The 21457-nt window shown below is 48.9% G+C and overlaps 1 protein-coding gene across 1 annotated transcript; it reads right to left on the reverse strand.

Annotated features, from left to right (window-relative positions):
- Positions 1-1087: 1087 nt before the first annotated feature.
- LOC136565060 (eosinophil peroxidase-like) lies at positions 1088-21426 on the reverse strand. The gene is made up of 13 exons (XM_066563478.1): positions 21354-21426; positions 20043-20136; positions 18775-18950; positions 16779-16899; positions 14240-14369; positions 12994-13200; positions 11576-11891; positions 9435-9595; positions 7763-8009; positions 7181-7351; positions 4951-5188; positions 3153-3367; positions 1088-2000 (listed from the first exon to the last, which is right to left on the reverse strand). Exons 1-13 carry the CDS (start codon positions 21424-21426, stop codon positions 1972-1974), a joined length of 2178 nt encoding a protein of 725 aa, XP_066419575.1. The 3' UTR covers positions 1088-1971.
- Between the last annotated feature and the right edge of the window lie 31 nt (positions 21427-21457).

The raw sequence follows: 21457 nt of genomic DNA on the forward strand, positions 1-21457 counted from the left end.
AAAATATTAGAGAAAGGTCATCAAGACTGAGGAAACTGCTTAGGATGCTCTGGCTGCAGCTCCACAATGAATCCATATAAACCCTCAGTTTTACAAGGCACAGATTCCTTTCAGAGACCAATTTATGAGCAAAGGCATGGCTGGAAGTGCTTGTAATGACAAGAGAAGAGGTTTTACAAGAAAAGGTGTTCTGGCTCATCAAGATTTCTCTGGTATCGAGACAGGTCTGACAGAAAATAATGTCTCTTAGGGAGACATAAACCACTCCCACTCTCATTCTTCAGACTGAGCAGATCCAGCTTTCTCAGCCTGTCTCTGCACCCCACTGACCACCTTGGTGGGCATCCACTGAGGAAAAATGTAGTTGGCATTGGGAGAAGGACCTGACAGGAGGAACTTGGGATGGACATCCAGCTGGGGGCGGCTGCTGGTGGGAAAGAAAGTGAATGAGGCCTCAACAGAACTGGGAGGGAGAGATGCCCTTCTGAAACCAGCAGCAGAGGTTGATCAAGGCAAACCATCCCACCCCAGCTCCTGCAGGAGGCAGCCCCCACCTCAGGAGCTCCACTGGCCAAGGCAGGCACATGCCAGGCACCCTGTGGATAGTCCCCATGTTGCTATACCAGCATTGCATATGTTTGATCAAGTTGATAACTAAGTCAAATTGTCCAGATTTCAACTTGGCTAGAAAGAAAAAATCCACTGTCTGTGCTCAGTGCACACAGAGGGGTTGCGGGTGCTTTTGAGCCAGTCACATCCTCCCCCAGAGGGGAACTGCTGAATTTGACAGGTAATGAATGATACTCTGTCCCAGATGGGCTGAGCAGACACACGGCTATGCCACAATTAGACAACCAGGAGTGGCAAACCAGAGCTGGAGAGACTGGGACACCCCAGTCAATACCTCCCACCTATCAGTGCTGACTTTCACACAGGAGTTGGGGTCAGAGGCTTCAGCAAGAAATACCTTCTTTCATTAACAACACACAGCTTCTGGAACTGCCCTTTCCCAATATTCCCACAGAAAACCTACCACCATTCTCCACACACGGATGGTTGCTGCACCTTTTATGAAATGCAAAGAACATTTTGGCCTCAGCCCAAAATTGCAATTTATTAAGCAATAACAGGAATATAGCAGACTACAGAGGAAGGAGAAAGTGGGTTTGATCCCTTTCAGGAAGAGGGGAAAAGCTGGATTGAAACCAGAATAGTTACTACTTTCTTGTATGTTCAGATTGTTTTTATCTTTGCCAGGCCACATCCCACCAGCTCTAGAGGTTAGTGCTGAGTCACTCTGGCTCATGCCAGGCCTCAGGAATAATTTGTCACAGGTTTCTGTCACATCAGAGGACTTTTTGGGCATTCTGGACTATGGAAAATAATAGTGAGAAAACTCTCACCCATGTGGCAAATTTCTTCCTTCTATATTGGAGCAAAACCTGACACAGGGGATTTTAGGACAGTGTGTTTGGGGTGCAGGACAGCTATTTCTTCTTCTGTCAGAGGCATTCTACCATTAGTACATTTTCTCTGAAAATTGATGAATTTATTTCTTTCAAACAAAAAAACTGAAGAACAAAAATCTACTGTTATTCCAATGCCTTGATCATTCTTTGGGGGTTGAAAATTTTAAAAGAAAGGTCCAAAATGTGTTTGATGGTAAATCTCGGTGAAGGATTGTGTGGTTCCATGGCCTAAGCCAGCAGCTGGCGTGACTTGGGATCAGCCTCTGGACAACTCATTTCACTTGGCTTTGTGATACTGAGTGATTTCACAGATCTGGGATATCTCTTCATTAAGTTCTTTTATTCCTGGGTTGCATCCCACTTCAGGCTTCATGCAAATCAAGCTGAGCAAATGACAGAACCATGCCCAAACACTGCACACAGTGAAAGCATAAACACAGTAAAAATTAATAATCCACCTTGGCAGCTTCCCAAGTCTGGACATCTGGGAAATCCTCAACATTCAGCATTTAAAGTCACCAGAATCTTTTTCTAGAGGAGATAAAAAGCATTGTGTTAATAGATAAGAACCTGACATACCTCCCTGATACCTTGTGGGATTTGTTTCCACAGGTTAGGCTGGAAAGGAGGGATCAAAACTTGGTATTATGAGAGTGTGGCAGGACTGTACTGTCAGGGGAAAGCAAGGATGTTTTGTTTGGAAAATACACTGGAACGGCTTGTACTTCTCCAGGGAGAGCCACTCTTTCCTACATCTACTTCCCAGGGATTTCAGGGAGCATTTTGGAAGGAGTAAGATCTTAAGAATTTTACAAATCTTAAAGGCAGGTGAGAGAAATAGTGTAAAAATAGGTGACAACTGTACAAGCAGAGATCAAAACCAGAAACCCTTCCATAGACTGGGAATTAATTTTCAAATGCTGAGTTGCTTTTGGCCTTACAAGGATGTGCTGACAAACAGCATCTTGACAGACAGACAGAGAGAGCACCCTTCCCAGTCTGGGCATTGTTTCCCATGGAATAAACCCTGGCATCAATAGTGAAGAACTAAATGGGAAGTCTATTAATCAGAAAAAAAATCCCAGAATTCCAGAACGGTTCAGGCTGGAAGAGGGCCCAGAGGGTCCCTGGTGGCACCTCCCTGCTCAGGCAGGGCCATCCCAGAGCACAGGGCACAGCATTGTGTGCACAGGGCTCTGCAGGATCCCCGCTGAGGGAGACTCCAGCCCCTCCCTGGGCAGCCTGCTCAGGGCTGGGCACTGCCCAGGGCAGAAGTTGTGCCTCCTGGGCAGGGGCAGCTCTGGGCTCAGGCCCTGCCCGTGGCTCTGGTGCCACTGCTGGGCCTGGAGCCGAGCCCGGGCCCTGCTCTGCCCCTCCCTGCACACAGGGACACCCAGGGCTGAGGGCCCCTCTCAGCTGGGGCTCCTTTCCAGGCTGAGCAGCCCCAGCTCCCTCAGCCTTTCCTTGTTAGAAAAAAATCTCAGAATAGGGCACTTGGCTTGCTCTGCCAAAAAAATCTGCATTTTGTACGAGCCACTCTAAGTACACCTGGTGAACTGGAGCATCTAAAGCTGTACCTGGCACAGAGGTCCAGCTCTATGTTAGGGAGCTCAGTTTTAAACCCCGGGGTCTGGCTTTCACAGGTGTCTGCAGGCATGACCTGCTGCAGTTCACAGATCCTACCTTGCTCCTCGGTGCTCTTTGACTTCCAGGGTCTGAGGTCCAGCTTTGGGATCTGACTGCAGCTCACAAAGCCATGGGGGTATCTGTTAGCCTGGAAGATATTCCTTGATACTTTAGTGATGTGGGTATTGTCACATATTATTCGTGACAAGGAGATTTTGGCCAGTGAACAGCGCTGGCGAGGAGTGAAAACCCCAGGGTTCTGCCACCAAAACCTGAAGGAGAAAGAAGACACAACAGATTTTTGCCTTCTGCCTTCTTCACATTGATGACTCCCACAATATTAATTCCCATTAACACTAATTTCTTCTGCCAAGAACAAATTTGAATTTCTATTATTTAAATCAAGAGCCCTGACTTGACAATTGGATAATTGTCAATCTCACAATTGGAAGGTCGTGAGTTCGATGCTCACACAGGCACCATTTATCACCGGCTGGGGTCTGTGTACAAATCACAAAAGGGGCGGGGCTGCTGGGGATGGAGTCTCAAGTTGTTGTGTTTTCCAGCATCAGTCTCATTACACGGTTATGACAATGGGAAGATGCCATCAGCTCACATCTCCAGCAGCAGACAAAGAACTTAAGGTTACAACTTAGTTGCAAAGTTTTTTGACCAATCCCACAAAGCAAAAGCATATTGACAGTACTTCTGTCCAATCACTAGAAGCACACATACCTTTGGTTAAAACAATGCTCGCTTCTTTCAAATAAAAGACCTGCTTGTAAGCCTTAAGATACATTGCAAAGAGCTCCATTATTAAGCTTAGAACTTCCTAGCATCTGGCTAGATATACTTTGCTGTAGTTTAATGAGTTATTCTATCCAAGCGTTAATACACAGACCATTGTTCTGTTTGTCCTTACTTTTCTCCTTCTTATATAATTTTTCTGCTGACAAATCCTATGACTACTGCTTAGCTCCAATGACAGTTCTGCTGTCTCTGAGGCCCGACTTTTGCAGTTTTCCCAAAACCCTCTGATTTTAAAGATTCCCACAATTACCTTGCTTTTCTTTTGGCCATGGATAGGTAACAAAGCTGCAATTGAATTAATTGTCCTCAGATAAGGCACAGGAACCCTCTTTCAAATAGGAAAGTTTGCACAGGCTGTGGTCACAGCCAAATGAGTGCCATGTTGGAACAAGCCCTGTAATTATTCAATTTTTTAGAAAAGGGCTTGTTTCCTGCCATAAGAACAGGACTTCTAGATGTGCAACAGACTGTTTGACCCTAAGCTCCTCATCCTGGAGTTTGAGCTCGTACTAAGTCTTTCTCAGCAGAAGTGTTTCCCAGAAACATGGGCTGTGATCCCATTTTCAGGCAATATTGCTGGCAGGTACAGGGATCTTGCTTCAGAATTCCAGCTTAAAATGGGGAATGTAACTCACTGCTGTACTTGAAGCCCCTGAGCAACTTCAAGGAGGAGGAGGAGATCAAGTGTGTTGAAACCTCAGCACTGCTGAAGTGATTTTGGCTGACAAGAAAACCCCAACCCACCACATCCATCACTGCAAAGATCAAACACTGCCACATGTCAGAGCTGAGGGTTCCAGTTCAGAACTGGGGGAGGGAAGAAGAAATAGTGAGATATCACTTTGCTGGGAAGAGATCTCAGCCTAGGATCTCAACCATCAGACAGGGAATAAGAACATGACTACAAAGAGAATGAAACTTTTGAAGGAGTATTAAAAAAAAAAGCAACAAACAACTGGAGTAGTTTTCATATCTGCGTGAAGAAATCTGCATAAACTCCAGACTCCCTGTGCTCTGGGGTTGGGATACCCAGCTCTCCTCTTACCTGTCCCCATCACGAATGTTCCTGAACTGGGTGCCAATGAGACAGGCCATGAGAGGCCCCACTCGGCCTCCTTTCACAAAGGGCTCTGCAAGGGCCCCAATCCAGATGTCAATATTCTTTGGTGTCCCATAGAGCTTCAGGAATTTCCTTGCCAGGTTCCGATTCCTCAACACATGCCCAAGTGACTTCACTCCAGAGGGCTGTGAGAGCCCACAGAATTTTCTCCAGGAGTTGTAACCTGCAAGTAGTTGAATGTCAGAGCAGATAGCACAGTGATGCACTACTCCCCCCCCCCACCCCCCAGAAAGATTTTTCCCTCTCCTTCCCAAAGCTGGGACACCAGTAAGGCACGAAAATGTTTAAAACATTTTTCTATATTTCTGTTAATGCTACTGCCTTCCCACTCCTCCAGAGCCAGCTCCCCCTGCCTGTTTTTGGAGAGCCACGTATTTGCAGGTGGGAGCTGTACCACCACCATCCACCTCCACTCAGCAGGGATGCAACTGACGCTGACTTCACTGAAAGAGAACCTGGACAAGATGTTGATGGCCCCTCTCTCTGTACAACAGGAGAATGACCAAGTCCTTCTCCACAGCTGGTCCCTGTCCAGCCATGGGGACAAGCCACCCACTCCACACAGCCCAAGTTACTTCAGCCACCAGATTTTGCCAGCTGGACTAATTTTTCTGGTCTGTAAACAGCCAAAAATCCACTGAGCCACAACTGGTGCATAATTCTGCATCTGGGTGGAGGATATGAGATGATGCTGCAACAAACACCTCTGCTGTAAGCAGGATGTCATCGAATCATGGAACAATTTGGATTGGAAGGGATAATAAAGTTCATCTCATTCCACCCACTGCCATGAGCAGGGACACCTTCCACTATCCCAGGGTGCTCCAAGCCCTGTTCAGCCTGGCTTTGAGCACTTGCAGGAATGGAGCAGCCACAGCTTCTCTGGGCAATCTGTGCCAGGGCCTCACCAACCTGACAGGAAATTTTTTTCCTGATATCCATTCCAAACCTACTGTCTTATGTCTAAAAACAGGGAGCATTGGGAGCAAAAGACACAGCATATGGTGTCTAGATGACACTACTATCAAACAACTCCATAACACTGAGAATTTGCTTAATCAGAAAATTAATTAAGGAGGGGTTTTGACCTTGTTATGCCATCACCACCTTCGTGGATGTCTAATATAAAGGAGTACAGCACTCATAGGTGGGTTGAGACCTAAAGCTAAGCCCAAATTCACTAGAAATACATGTCACTCCCACCATGTCAGGTCTGGAAACCCAGGATTTGTGATTCTGATCAGGTCTGCATGATGGTGTTCCTCAATAAAGCATGGAAAAATCACAACCTTATGTTGTGGCCAAGGCAGAGCAATCCTGTGAGCTGATGATACCTCTGGATGTACTGCAAAGCCTCTGACTGGGCTTAAAACCCATGGATCCAGCTCAGTTTTCATCCCAGTTTCAAACAGGAGCCCTATCATATCTCTCAGGATGTTGCTTACACAGCAGCTCTGGGCTCTTACCTCAGCATAATGACACTGTTATGCAAGGACCCACTCAGGAGCCAGCTCTGAAGTGCTATCAACAATCTATTTCTCAAGACCATCTTGCAATGCCATTACACTGGTTTTGCACCTTGAAGAGCTCTGAGAGTGGTTCTGACATGCTTGGTTGTTTTTTTCTCTGGGACACAGATTTAGTAAAGAAATTATGATGAGATTTTCTTTACATATTGGAAACTGCTCTTCCAGTCATGCGTGGCTGGGCTGAACCCTACAGGTGGTTGCAGAGAAGTCACAGGGGACTTACAGCCCTAATTCCACTCCTGCAAATTTGTTGCTGAACTATTTTACCATTTTTTTTCACTTGGACAATAGAAACAAGTCAATCACTGAACACCAAGCTCTGGTCTGTGCAATGCCCTGTGTTCTGCCTCCATGTCTCTCATGCAGCTTCAGCCAGGCTTTGCTTTCAGTGCTCAACCTCCACCCAGTTACCTGTGGTGATTCAGAAACAAGGAAAAAGTTTTGGAAAGAACATCAGAGAATCACTGAATATCCTGCATTGGGAGAGATACATAAGGATCACTGAATCCAACTCCTGAGTAATTTCAGCCAAGCATGGACTGGAGAAGCTTCTCAATGTTTAATCACAAAAACGCCTGATTTCCACTTGTTTTTCTTTGTAAGCTCTGCTCCCACAGCTGACTTACCTGGAAGGCCATGATCTCGGCTGCGCTGCATGTTGAGTGCAGCTAAATCAAACCCAATCCTCTCAACCTGCTCAAAGAGCCGGTCCCGGAGCTCGCCCACCACCATCTGCTGCTGCGTCATCAGCTTGGCCTGGTTGGCCATGAGGCTCCGGAGATAGGGATCAATCCCACCTGTAGAGGTGGCACAGGGAAACTAGGATCAATTCCACCCGAAGCAGAGACATGGGAGCAATGCAGGGAGGACAGCATGTGGCTAAGAGGCCCCAGACAGGTGAGCACAGCTCATATTTAATTATAAGCTACTACATGAGAATCAATTTCCCTGCACTTAAAGGATTAAGAAGAAAATACTTTGAATAATGTTCTTCGAGGCCACAGCAATGAAGCAATCAGACCACTTTGGAACATGATGGGCTGCCCTCATCTACAGGGGACAGCTCTGTTGGGACAACTCCAGCTGGTAGTAAAGGCCATTTAATACATTGAACACAAAACACTTTTAAATTTGGGCAAAGCAGGAGTTCATCCAGAGAAGACAAAAAGGACAAATTAAATAAACCCACACTGCAGAAAAGGATTTACCTTCTTGAATGATTCTCCAGACAGCAAAGAAGGAGGTTCTGAGCTGAATTTCAGGAGTTATGGGTCTGTAATATTCATCTAAGCGGCCAACTGTTGGTGGGACTGAGGCATGAGCAAAGCGAAAAGCCAAGGTGAAGACATTGGATATCCGAGGATCCACAGACTCATTGTAGCCCCGGTAGCGAGGAATGAGCCTGTGGAACCTGCATCCCAACAGGAGAGGCAGGTAGTCCCTGTAAGTTATGATCTAGGGGGAAACAAGGAAAGGGTGAACTGTTAATGTTTTGGCCATCAGCTTCTGTGGAAGAAAAGATAATTTTCATGTACTCTCTGCCACAACACTCTGGCAGGTCAGAGCAACATAATAATAGGTTGGACTCAACGATCTCAGAAGTCTTTTCTAATCTAATTGGTTCTGTGATTTTGTGAAGATAAAAGTCTGCCAAATCCTCCCCAATATTGGCTCCTTGTAACCACACCACTCCCATCAGGCAGGCAGAACTGCACCCTTCGTGCTTCAGATAGCAAAGATAACATCGGCAGATAATGGGGGGTAGCACCACCCACGGGCAGCTCCCTGAGTCCTCCCACAGCAGAGATTTCCAGTCCTGCCCTCTTGTCTCTCTGGGATATTGAGGAGGCAGCACAATATAATTTAAAAAAGAAAAATCAAATTCTGTGTCAGTAGGAGAAAATTGATTAATTGTCTGAATACCGCATGAAGACGAAACCATTGATGTAAACACAATGATGGAGATGATGCTTTTTGGACAATCCTTTGAATGTTTGCCTTGCCCAACATGTTTTTTCAACAATACAATAATATTTAAATGGACAGCATAAAAACATAAACATTTTGATGTTCCTGCTTTTTATTTTTGTTAAACCAGCTCAGAAGACAGGCTTCAAAGGAGGTGCAGTGCCTTTGGAAACCTCATGTCCCTTTCTCTCATAGGATCCAGGCTTTCCTGCCAGCTGTAAAACCTCATCTAGCTTTGAGGCCATTCCTGCTCAAAACTGGAGGCTGGACAAGAGACTTTGGGAGGGCTCTCCCAAGCACAGAGGTGCTTGTGTGACCCCAGGATCCCATTCAGGGTCAAGGCTGGGGTGGTGTGTCAAGCTAGTTAAGATTGTGTGGGGTGGTCAAAGGGTGCAGCCCTGTCCCAAGGAGACACCATGATTGGCTCCGCCAGCACATGGGGCCTCTTCATAGAATCCCAGAATGGTCTGGGTTGGAAAGGACCTTTAAGATCATTCCCTGCCATAGGCAGGGAATCATTGAGAGGAAGGGATTCACAACCTGAGGAATTTTATTCCAAATTTCCAGGACCATTTTTATCAGGTACAAAACACCAGTTAGAAAAGCTTTTCCTCTGACTTTTCTGTCTGTTCCTCATACAAAAATGTGCCATTAAAAACCTCATCAAGCACTTTGTAAATTTAACAGTAGAGGTATACAAAACATTCAGGAGGCCCCTCTGTGATTGTCATTTAAGGTATCTCTGAGTGATTTTGCTTTGGTCAAAAGGGGCTGGAGGAAAGAATTTGGTCCTCTCACCAAATTCTTTCCCCAAATCCTGCACCCTTTGGCCACCCTGCACTAGCAAAATCTAACATATGAACCCTGTGAGACTGCAGACAGAGCCAGGACAGGTGGGATGATGGCTAGTACCTGGATCATGGCTCCCAGGATCTTTCGTGCCTCCTGGTAGAGCCTCTCATCATTCCAGTGGGGATTGAGGCTCTTCAGCTTTCCAGCCAGGCGGTTGTGCTCTCGCATGAAGAGCGTGTGCATGCAGGCCAGCTCCAGCATCTCACTGGCACGGGTGTCACCTGGGAGAGGCACACATGACACTGGAATGGGAAAGTCACATTGGGAAGCACACACAGAGGAATTTTTAGATGTCTCAATATTTGTGTTGTGAAGAAAGTGGGTAAGAAACACAGAGGAGTAGAGGGAAACCGAAGATTGGACAGCACCAGGCAAAAGCTGAATTTCTGCTGAGGCAACAAAAGCCAGGTCCTGTCCTGGCTGTGCTGAGAATAACAGAGAGGTGGGGAAAGTTTCAGTGAAGGGCTGGGAGCATTAACTTAAAAAGTTAAATACAAGTAGGTGTTCTCCAGGCTCCCATATCAGAGATGTTTGGTCTCACAGCTCGAGAGAGAAATGCAAATGGGCAAAGGGAAGTCAAGATGGCCAAGGAAGCTCTGAAACTCAGCAGGTCTCCTTCAAACCAGCTGAAACTGCGGCCAAAGCAAGGTGACAGTCACAAACAGGCTCTCTGGGGAATAAAAGGAAAAGCAAAATGAGTCAACTTGGAGGAATAAAAAACAAACAGCATCACAATAAAATATCAAATCCTTCTTCAAACATCTGGGGCAGGAAACGCAAGAGCAAGCAGGTGATGAGAGCATAGGCAAGCACTCAGAGAAAAGTAAATATGTCGTATTTAGTCCCCTTGTCCCACAGCAAATGGAGGCATTTGCTCCTGCACTTGGCACAGAGCCCTTTTCATCCACTCTCAAAGGCTGCCTGTGAGGGACTGCGGAAGGAGGAACAAATGCAGCACTGTGAGGTTTCCCTGAGCAGAATGCATCCAGCCAGAGCTTCCAACAGAGCTCTGGGAGGAAACATTGAGCCCTGGGAGGCAATTGCACATGGGCTCTCCCAGTTCTCAGGGACCGGAAAAGTCACAAATAAGACACTGAATTTTCAAAGGCGCTTCCGATGCAGCCTGAACTGATAAACTTTCCCATAAAAGAACTGATGGATCTGTTCCAGCCATGGAACAGGAACTGTTCCTTGCTGAGAGTCTGCAGGGGCCAGAAGCCCCTCCTGGGAAGTATCTGATGCTCCTGCCCACTCTGCTTCTCACTGAGCACCTGCCTTTGGCCGCAGGTCCTGCATGGTCCTCACCAAGGAGAGACCTGTACAGAACTGGGGGAGCAGGTGAACACATGGAACAACATGTGGGACAGGTGGAATGCTGTGGGAGCCTGGAGGGAGAGAGAAACACCATGAGCTTTAACGGAGAGAGCTGATGGATTCCAAGGACCACGGGGATGTTCAGAGGAACTTTGGCCAGATATGAAAGGGGCCAAGGGAATGGAAAGCAGCTCCCCAGCTGATGAGATCTGTTGTGCCCTGAAACTTTCTCCAGCACTGCCACAAGCATCCTGGTGTGGCCAGAGCCAGCAAGAGTCAGTTGAGAAGTCCTGCTCTCCAAAAAAAATAGGCCATGGAGACACTAATTCATGAGGTATATCAGAAGCATCCCTCTCTGGGGTCCCACAGACTTGTGGAAAGTACTCCCAGTACTCCCTCAGCCTTCACAGTGGTGGGAACACACCTTAAAAGGCCATCTTGGTCTGGTATTGGCCTCATCCTCATTCCAACTGGGATCCGAGCTCCTCTCAAAGTGCAGCAGGGACATGCAAATGTTTCCTGCTGTGGCCCAGCACAGTAGTTGCACATCTGTTCCCATCCTGCTGGGATGGAGACAGCCATGGAAGGACAAGTACAGACCAGCCATTGCCTCCAGGCCAGGCTGCCATTGCTGTGCCTGCTTGGGCACTCTGGGCCCTACACCAGAGCTGCTGAGCATGGATGAGACACCTTCACTCCAGGTTTATCCTCACAAACAAGACTTGGAGAGGGTGAAGACCCTCCTACCTAGCACAGCCTGTCTCAGTCTTTCATGATTTGCTCCATTCCATTTTCTATTTAAATGAGAAAAATAACTAAAGAAGTGAGCTGGAGATGGTGGAATTGCCTCGCAGATTCCAGGTTTGGGGTGCAAGCACCCAACTCACCTGCAAGAAAACAAGGGATTCGAGCTGCCCCGCTGGCCTTGAGGCAGGGCTCCTTCCTCATGGGACCGAAAGGCATGTACGCCCTGCCCCTGTCGGTGAAGTTGTGGTTCACAGCCAGGAGGCCCCTCTGGCTGCCGCGGTCCCGCAGCCGCTCGGCCACGGCGGCCTCGCTGCCGTACACGACGCTGCCGTCCAGGAAGGAGGTGAGCGCGTTGATCTGCTCCCTCACGGCCCGGCCCCGCGGGCAGGCCGCAGCCGAGCGGAAGAAAGGGAGGCAATCCCTCCTGTTGGTGATTCGGGGATCGTTGGGTGGGATCTGCAGATGGAGAAAAGGAAAATTCATGAGTCCTATGGATTCCTAAAGTCTTTCCCCTGAAGATAAATATATTTGACTGCATCTTTAACGCTCAGTTTTCTTATCTCCATATCTACACCACAGAGAATTGTCATCCAGTATTTGTGACCCTTCCTTCCAGCACTCTCAAATGTATGTCAGGGAAACACTCAGTGATGTTTCATCCCATCACAGTTTTCCTTGAGAGGAATTAGGAGGACATGTAGAAGCCAGAGCTGTAGCAGAACTTCAGAGGTGGGAGAGCAGGGCTGCAGGAGGGACATCGACATGATTTGGTGAAAAAGAAGCTCAGGGGGGCCCTTATGGGTCTGCACAGCTCCTGACAAGAGGGGACAGCCAGGGTGGTCGGGCTCTGCCCCCAGGGAACAGGGACAGGAGGAGAGGGAACAGTCTCAGGCTGGGCCAGAGTGGACATCAGGAGGAATTTCCCCATGGAAAGGGTGGTCAGGCACTGTCAGGGCCTGCCCAGGGAGGTTTGGAGTGCCCATCCCTGGAGGAGTCCAAGGAAGTCCTGGACGTGGCACTCGGTGCTGTGGGCTGGGGACAAGGTGGGGGTGAGGCACAGCTTGGACTGGATGATCCTGGAGGGCTTTTCCAACCCCAATGCTTCTGTGATTCTGTGATCTGCTGGAGCAGGACCAGGATGTGACTTCTGATAATGCCACAGGAACTGCTGGGAGATCTCAGCACTCCCTTGTCCCATGCAAAGAACACTGAAGTCCCGTGGATTTTCTGGGGTATTGACACTCCCCAGTGTCTGTCTGTGACATTTCCTGTTTTCCTGGCATCACCTGAGCTACCTTTGCACAACAGCTCCAAAGAAAAACCACATTGCTGAGGGAGATGGCCAAATGCCTGGAAACCTGGCAAAGTCTGTGCCTGTGCCTGAGCCCAGGGACTGCCCCTGGAACACAGCACTGCTACCACACAGAGTGCTCTGACCTCCTTGGCCTGTTCTGGGAGGATATTCCTCCACGGCCAAGGAGCGTGAGAGCCACCAACATCTGATTGGAAAGCAGATGCCCTCTCCCTTCCTCCCCTGGAAGAAGGAGGCTGCCTGTACCTGGATGGGAAAGCAGGGAGGCTCCTTGGCACAGCTGGTGTCACAGTCTGTCCCACCACTGAAGGGGACTCTGGCTGGGGTTTCTGGGCTGAAATCCAGGTCGTGGTCAATAAACTGGCCCCACTGCATGAACATGAGGGATCTCTGCTGGTCCATCCGCAGCAGCTCCGGGGGGAACCGGACAATCTCATTGGACACTTGTCGGACCTGCAGGGGTGGAGGCAGAACACATTGGTGGGAAATGACATGTGTGAATGGGTGCACCCAGCTGCAGGGTCATCAGCAGAAATTCCCAGGACACTTCTTGTGCTTTGCAGACAAAAAACCCCAAATCTGTCTGTGCAGGAATGTGTCACCATCACCAAGTGCCCTTCGCTGAGCACAATGCTGCTCTGACTCTAGGCAGGATTCTGAACCTCCAGGCCAAGACTGTCCCTTGATGGACTTGGGGAAATGGCTAAGCAAGCCAGGGAAAGGGAGACAAAACAAATTTTAAAATATCTTTTTTTTTTTTTTTTAATAGAAGTGTAGAAAAAATAGCCCCAGGGAATTTCTGAAAATTATCTTGAAGTCCTCCTCCCTTCTCATCCCTTACTCAGCAATCACAGTTCTCCCACCTCCATGTATTACTACAGAAAAAGCGGACACAGTGCTGTGGAGGAAGGTTAGGAAGTACAAGAAATCCATGAACACAACCCCAGCTCCTCCTCATCAGAGCTGTTGCACCAAGCTCAAGTGACCAAAAGCCACCTTACAGTGTCCCTGATCACATCCAGGTGCCATGAGACCCACAACCCCTGCACTTCACCCATCCAGGGACCCCCACATAGCATTTCTGGTCATACATTTTTTGTTCTGGGGATTCCCTGGCTCGCTTTATCTTCTGGCATAATTGCTTTTCAGAAACATCAGCCACAGACCAAATAAAAAAAGGTAAGTAAAATAATTTGGCTTAAATGCACTCAATTTAAAAGAACATATTGTGTAATTCTGTATTCTTCCTGTGATTCTGCAGCAATCTGATTAATTTTCCTTTGCTTTTCCTGAAGACATGGGACTTAGAAAGCATTCCTAATAGATTCCCCTGGATATTCTCAGACCATCACCCTGCAGCTGGTGAATCTAAGCCCCTTTAACCTGATCCACAATTCCAGGTAGTGGATGAGCACTTTGGTGCCTGCACTCTGTCCTAGAACTGACAATCCCTAGGCCTGACACTGTGTTCTGAAACTGTTACAAACTTTACCAGTGGAAGGGGGAATCCAGAGAAACGCTTTCCTTCCGTCCACCCGCAGGGCACGGACACGCCATCCTCATATTCTGCTGGCAGCCACCTGGCCAGGGCTCTGTTGGAAGCTCCTAGGGATGGGTTCCTCCTGTCAGAGGCAATGGAAAAACAGCAAACAGTTGGAGCCAAGAGCTTGTGGATATGGAGAAACATGGACCTTGGAATGAGAGCATGCCATGGTTGGGGAACTGCTGCAGCTCTGTAGGTTTGGTGCTATCAGTAAACCTCAGGATTAACAACAACAACAACAACAACAACAATCATAGAATTGTTTAGGTTGGAAAAGACCTTTAATAATCTGCCCCAACTCTCAGTTTCTCCCAGGCAAGAACTCAGGTGCCCCTGATATCATCCAGCCTGAAAAAAGGCCCTTGGACTGTGGCTGGAAAACAAAGTTGGAAGCTGAACACCATGGAAAAGGGGAGGAGCCTTTGAATGGAATTACCTATGGTCTTGAACATAAATTGGGAGATTTGGACTGTGAGGTTATTGTGCTGGGTGATTTTTTGAAGGTCATTAATGAAGAGTCCCTGCCCACTGCAGGGGGTTGGACTAGATGACTTTTAAACATTTTCAAAATCACTTCTAACACAAACAATTCTGTGACTCTATGATTGTAGTTTGATTAGATGTCCTAGAGTGGCTTTATGATGCTCGTATCCCCATAAATCTGTTTAGCCCAGAAATAAGTTTTGCACTTTAAGATTGGTTCTGAGAGCAAAGTGGTGGGGAGAGAAGAAGCAGCAGTTTGTTTTCAGACACTGCACTCACTCCTCCACATTTCTGCTCCTGGACTGTGTGGTCTGCAGCACAGAGAGACAGCGGGACAGAGCACTCCTTTGCTTTTTAGTCAGTTTTTAGCTAGGTGAGGTAGAGAAGTTCTCTGGTCTGTAATTTTTCTTTTTCTTTAGAACTATTTAAACCTGCTCTGGACTGAACACCCAGAAGAGCACCGGCAGCTGGCACCTGTGGCCCACTAGGCCAGGCCTGGCCCGCAACATTTCCAGCACCGGAGGGACTGATAAGAGCCTGAGTGAGCTGAACTGCACCCCAGGGAGGGGACTTTCTCAGTTTGTCATCTCTTTTGGAGCAGCAAGGGGTTTTATTGTTTAATATTTGGTTTAGGTTTTCTTTGGGGTTTTTGGGGGTTTTTTTGTTTTTGTTTTTGTTTTTTTTGGGGGGGGGTTGTTTTTTGTTTTGTTTTTTGTTTTTGTTTTGTTTTGGTTTTGTTTTGGGGGGTTTTTTGGGGTTTTTTGTGGGGTTTTTTTGTTGTTTTTTTTTTTTATTACTATTTTTTGTGCTGGTGAATGCTTTGCCTGTTAAATTAAGGTTTTTTCCACTTTTCTCCAAGGAAATATTTTCCCGAACTGGCTGGGAGAGGGGCAGCTTGAATCTGCTTTCTAGAGGAACCCCTTTGGAGGTTCTCTCCCAAATTTGCTCTGAACCAGGACAAATACACCATTAAATCCTTAATCAGAGTACTAATGTACTTTCTTTGGAGTGCATGGCCAAAGTGTGTTCTGTGGTGGCCTCTCACCCACAGGGGGTGTAGCACTGCCCCAGGCAGTGGAGAAACAAAGCACAGCTGAGCCCACCTTCCCCTCAGGTCTGGATCAGGTGCAATGGACCCGTCCTTATCCCAGAGCCCACATCCCCCCCCTGAAGTGGAAGGAGGCAGGAAGGTCTCTCCTTTGTTCTTATACAATCCCCTGAAGGCTAAAGCACCCTGGAGCAGGAAGAGCTGGCTGAGATCCTTCCTCTGCCTCAGCTGCTCCCAGGAGCTTCCCAGCTCTGTTGGGAATGTTTCTGAACTGTCCCTATAAAACACCCCATGCTCAGCAATTTTCCACGTCTCCCACATTCCCCATTCCAGCCATGGGAGGTGCAGGAGGTTCTCTCCCAGCCTAATTGCCCAGATTTCCTCCCACACAGTGTGGGGCAAAGAGATGGCTAGATCATGCCCAGTACGGATTTAGGTCAGGAAACCCTTGGAGACCCTGCCAAGGGGCAGGGCCAGACAAAGAGTCTGTCCCCAACATGGAGCTCCTCCTGTTTTGGCAAAGAGCTGGTTCAGGTACAACACCAGGAACCTTCTGAACAGGACTGGAATTAACAGCTCCACACATTACTAGGAAATACTAGAGTGTGAAATTCTAAAACAAGGTGCCTGTGCGAATCTTCCCTGGAGAAGTGGGTCTAGTTCTACTTATGGAGGATGCTCGACATCCATCTATAGAAAAATTTAAGTTAACCACCAGCCCAGATCACTGAGTGCCACATGCAGTCCTTCCTTGGACACCTCCAGGAATGGGGACTCCACCAGCCCCCTGGGCAATTCCAATACCTGACCACCTTTTCCAGGAAGAAATTCCTCTTGATGTCCAACCCGAGCCTCCCCTGGTGCAACTTGAGTCCATTTCTTCTCCTCCTGTCCCATCCATCCCTCCATCCCTCCATCCACCCACCCATCCACCCTCCTGCTGACACAGCCCCTCACCTGTTGTTGCACTCTCCACTAATGGTTCTGTAGCCAGAAGATGGACAATTTATTTTCTTATCCTGCTGGTCACATCCAGTGGCCTTGAAAATCACCTCCACCTGAGCTGGAGTCAGCAAGTCTGGCAAGGAATAAGGGAGAAAAAAACCATGCAGGAGCACACTGGCACTGCAAAGGTTTTCCTGTACCTAGTACCTGTACCTAGCACCATCTGCACTACCGCAGTGTGCTGTCATTTAACTCTTCCTGCTCGAAGACATGCCAAGGATGTTCTTTGAGCAACAGATAATTTTACTGGTTTGGAAAGCATCAAACCCAGCAAAGCTATGGTCAGATCTTATTTATAATCACATGTTAGGCTCATACAGCAGCAGAATGGTTTTCTAGTATTGGCACTCCTCTCCTCTCCTCTCCCTTTTTATCCACCATAAAATGCAGTCACAGCTATCCTAGGGGCTGTTACAAGTTTTTTCCCTTGGAAGCAGCTCTCAATGTGTGTCACCCCTGCTTGGAGCTGCCTGGAAAAGAACCATCCTGTGGCTGGGCTCACCGAGGGCATTGTGTTTTGCTGTGCACATTTCCCTTTGCAGGGAAGTTAAGTGGCAGAGTTTAACAAGAAAAGTCTTACAGAATCACAGAATCATGGAATGGTTTGGGTTGGAGAGACCTTAAAGACCATCTTGCTCCAACTCTCTTCCCTTGGGAAGGATAGGGACACCTTCCCAAGTTGCTCCAGCCTGGCCTTGGACACTTCCACAGCTTCTCTGGACAACCTCAGCACACTCTCAGCCAGCAATTTCTTCCTAGCATAATCCAAATCTCTCCTCTTTTAGTTTAAAACCATTCCCTCTTTTCCTGTCACTATCTACCCATGTAAAAAGTCCCTCCCTCTTTTTTATAAGCCCTTTTTTAGGAAGGGGCTCTAATGTCTCCCCAGAGCTTTCTCTTCTCCAGGCTGACCCCCAGCTCTCCCAGGGAAGATGCTCCTTCTTGGCTTTTGCTGCTCACTCCACGCCCCAGCCCTCTGAGGTTTCCTGGTCACTGCTGCCACCAACAGTCTGGGTCACAGCATGGTTTAAAAAGCCACTGGGCAGGTGGGCGAGAGGTGGCAGCCAGGTGGCCGTCGCAGGGCTCTGTAGTGGTACTGGAGCATCAGTCCTGGATGGAGAGGCTGGAGTTTTCCACAGCCAGTTCTGCCATCACCTTCCAACTCATCCTGTCCCAGAGCAAAGCCAAAGCACTCCATGATGTGCCTTATCCTGCCAGTGCTTTACTGTAATGTTGGTAAAGTGTTTGAGGCCAGGCTAGATGAGGCTTGGAACAGCTGGAACAGTGGAAGGTGTCCCTGCCCATGGCAGGGGTGGCACTGGAGGGGCTTTAAGGTCCCTTCCCACCCAAACCATTCCATGATCCCCATATGTATATGGCAGGAGTCCTCCCTGTGTGTCCCTGAGCTGCTCCTTTCAGTGGCCCTGATTTGCCTCCTCTCAGCAGCCTGGCCTTGCCTGACTCCATCTCACAGAGGATGTTGCTCCTCCAGACACATGCTGAAACGTCCTCTCACATCTCCCCATTCTCTATTTGGACAGTGTCGTGTCTGTGATGTGACTTCAGTGCTGTCTGAGGTCTGGCTGAAGAACTGCCCTCCTTGGGGTCAAGCTGCTGGGAGTCATCTCTGGGTTTGCTCATTCCCTGCTGAAGCAGCAGAATATCTACCAAAGCCTTCCAAGCTTTGACCAATTGGAACTTGAACCTCCACACAGCAGAAGGAACCAGGTAGGTGCACAAAACACTTTCACTAACTGAAAAACCTACAAATAATATTTAAGATGAAAAAAGAGCACAGAAAAATAACTCAGCTTTGCTTCACCGCAGCCACATGGGAAAGATTTGTCACAGCCCACCACAACCCCCTTTCCTTCACTCCTCCCAAGCCCCAGTGACCAAGCCCTGTGTCCTCCTCCTCGGCCTTGCTCCCAGCAAAGGGGGATCCTACCTGTGACGTTGAAGTCCCCCCTCACAGCCCATTGCAGCCTCTCTTTGAGCAGGCTCAGGGTGGTCTGCAGATAATCCGCTGCCCGGACAGCCTCTCGTGTCCCCCCCACTGGCTGCTTGAAATATCTCAGGAGCTCTGCTGGGGTCAAGGCATTGTTCTGCAGGTTCTTCTTTATGCTGCAAGGGACAGGAAACCAAAATCTGAAATAGATCAGGGGCAGGGATGCTGCAGTTGCACACCTGAGCATCAGGCACAGCATGTCCTAAGTCTGAACTGCTGGAGAGAGTCACTGCGAGAGGCCAGGGCTGCTCCTAGCACCCTCCACAGAGCAGCAGAGAGACTTGCAGGAAGGGAGCTCCTGAAACTGCCCAGCTATACCTGCCAGAAGGCAAATAACATCCATGAGGCACCAAACTTCGCTCAGCTGTTATCCAGATCATCAATATCTCTCACTGTCTGGAGGCCTCAGATGTCTCCAGGCCACCCTGTCCTAAAGCTGCTGGAGCCTCCTCTCAGCTGGAGGAGTCCCTAAGCCCGGGAGGGGATTCAGAGCGTGGCTGCTGGCAGAGAACAGGTATGGGCTGGAAGGAAGCTGGACACTCCCAAAGCATGGCTGGGAGCCCCACAAAATGTCCTCACTGCAGCATCCAGCTGTTTGCTGCATCCCTTGGAAGGAATCACTGGAAATACGCAGGAGCCTGATATGGTCTCAACTCAGGGCTCCTGCTCAGAGCCCTGAGGGGTGCAACAGAGCCCAGAAATACCATCAGGTGCAGCTGTGAAGATAGGAGGCCCTGGTACAGGGTGCTAAGAGGAGCTGGAAGTGTCCAAGGCCAGGCTGGATGGGGCTTGGAACACCCTGAGATAGTGGAAGGTGTCTCTGCCCATGGCAGGGGCTGGAAAGAGATGAGCTTTAAGATCTCTTCCAACCCAAACCATCCAGGATTCTGTAATTCTTTGAAAACAGACAGAAGAGGTCACAGCTCCCAGTGACCCGACAGACTGGTGTAAAATCAGGGTGAGCAGCCAAAAGCTGGATGAGAGCCTGCTGTGCTCCCGGAGCTCCCCACCCCACTGTCCCTGTGCTGTGGGGAAGAGGAGAGGCGGGGTAAGCTGCAGGAGAGGAGAGGGACAGGGGACAGGAGAGGGACAGGAGACAGGGATAGGGGACAGGAGACAGGGACAGGGGACAGGAGACAGGGATAGGCACAGGGGGCAGGGACAGGGGACAGGGACAGGGGACGCGCCACCCCCAGCCCGGCTCTCACCGCTCCCGTGTGCGCTTGTAGGCAGCATCCACCAGTTGCCGGGCCTCGGCCACGCTGCTCAGCAGGGCCGTGTCCGACAGCTCCAGCGGCACATCTGAGCAGGGAAAGGGAGGAGCAGAGGTGAGGGTGCCGGCAGGGAGCATCCCTGTGCCTCCTCCACCTGGGAATGAGACACAGCAGTGCTGGAGGCAAGTGCTGCTCACTCTCCAGAGATCTGCGTGTAAATATATTCCTCAGGGAAGTTTGAGAGTCTCTTCTGGGTATGAAGAGAATCCCTCCACCAGTGGAGGCTTCAAACAGCCGCAAATAGTGAGGTGCGGGCACCATCTGTGCTGCCCTTTCACAGCAGAGTATTTGAACAGGGTGCCCAGAGCAGCTGTGGCTCTCCCATCCCTGGCAGTGTCCAAGGCCAGGCTGGATGGGGCTTGGAGCAACCTGGAATAGTGAAAAGTGTCCCTGCCCATGGTGGGGAGGGGAGGGATGGGATGAACTCTGAGCTCCCTTCCAACCCAAACCATTCTGGGATTCTCTGATTCTATAAGCAGCCTGATTTCCCCACGTCTTTCCCCAGTCCTTCCTGCAACCTCCTGCCATTTTCACTACTCCCCTTCCTGCCCTGGGGGGAGCTCCCAAAATGAATTTCATCTCCCACATCTGCTGGCTATGGGTCAGAACCCCTGAGGGCTTCTCTGAGTGACAGCACTTTCCTACAGTTTCTGGGAAAGAGGAAAAAACTTCAGAAAATAGCAACAACAACAAAGGGATAAATATCTCCCAAATCTCTCCAGTTTCTTTTAAATACCTTCCCAGATCAGCCCAGAGCTCAACTCTTGGACAATCCTGATGAGAAAAATTATTGCCTGGACCACCATTTGAGGCAAATGAAAAGCCAGGCATGTGCTTTTCATAAGGATTTGACCTTGTAAATTAACAGATGGATGGAGGTCTCCATATATTTTGGAGCAGTGATTCAGGGCTGGAAGAGGGAGAGTAACTGCCCCATCCCTACACTCCACAGGCCCTGGCAGCTCTCTCAGGTGCTGGCACAGGGAGGGAGACCCTGGTTCCATGACCCTGGCATGGACAAGTGCTGGGAACTGATCTCCTTTACCTGATTTTAAGGAATCAGGCAGAATGTGAAATGGTAAAAACCTGAAAGAGCCAAGATTGGTGCCACAGGAGGTACAAACTGTGCCCCTTCTGGCACCTTTTCAGGGCTATGCTGCTGAGTGACAGTCTATTCCAGACATAACTTGATCTTTCCCCCTCAGAAAATCCCCTGATCTGCAAACCCTGAGGGAAGGACAATACCGTAGGAAGAGGATACAGATGCCTGGAACAGGCTGAGGATCAGCAGCAGCCCCAGGAAGGTATCTGCCTTCATCCCTGCAAAGAAAGGTAAGTGAAGACGACCA

This window comes from Molothrus aeneus, chromosome 20, assembly GCF_037042795.1.
Source record: "Molothrus aeneus isolate 106 chromosome 20, BPBGC_Maene_1.0, whole genome shotgun sequence".
Classification (NCBI taxonomy): Eukaryota; Metazoa; Chordata; class Aves; order Passeriformes; family Icteridae; genus Molothrus; species Molothrus aeneus.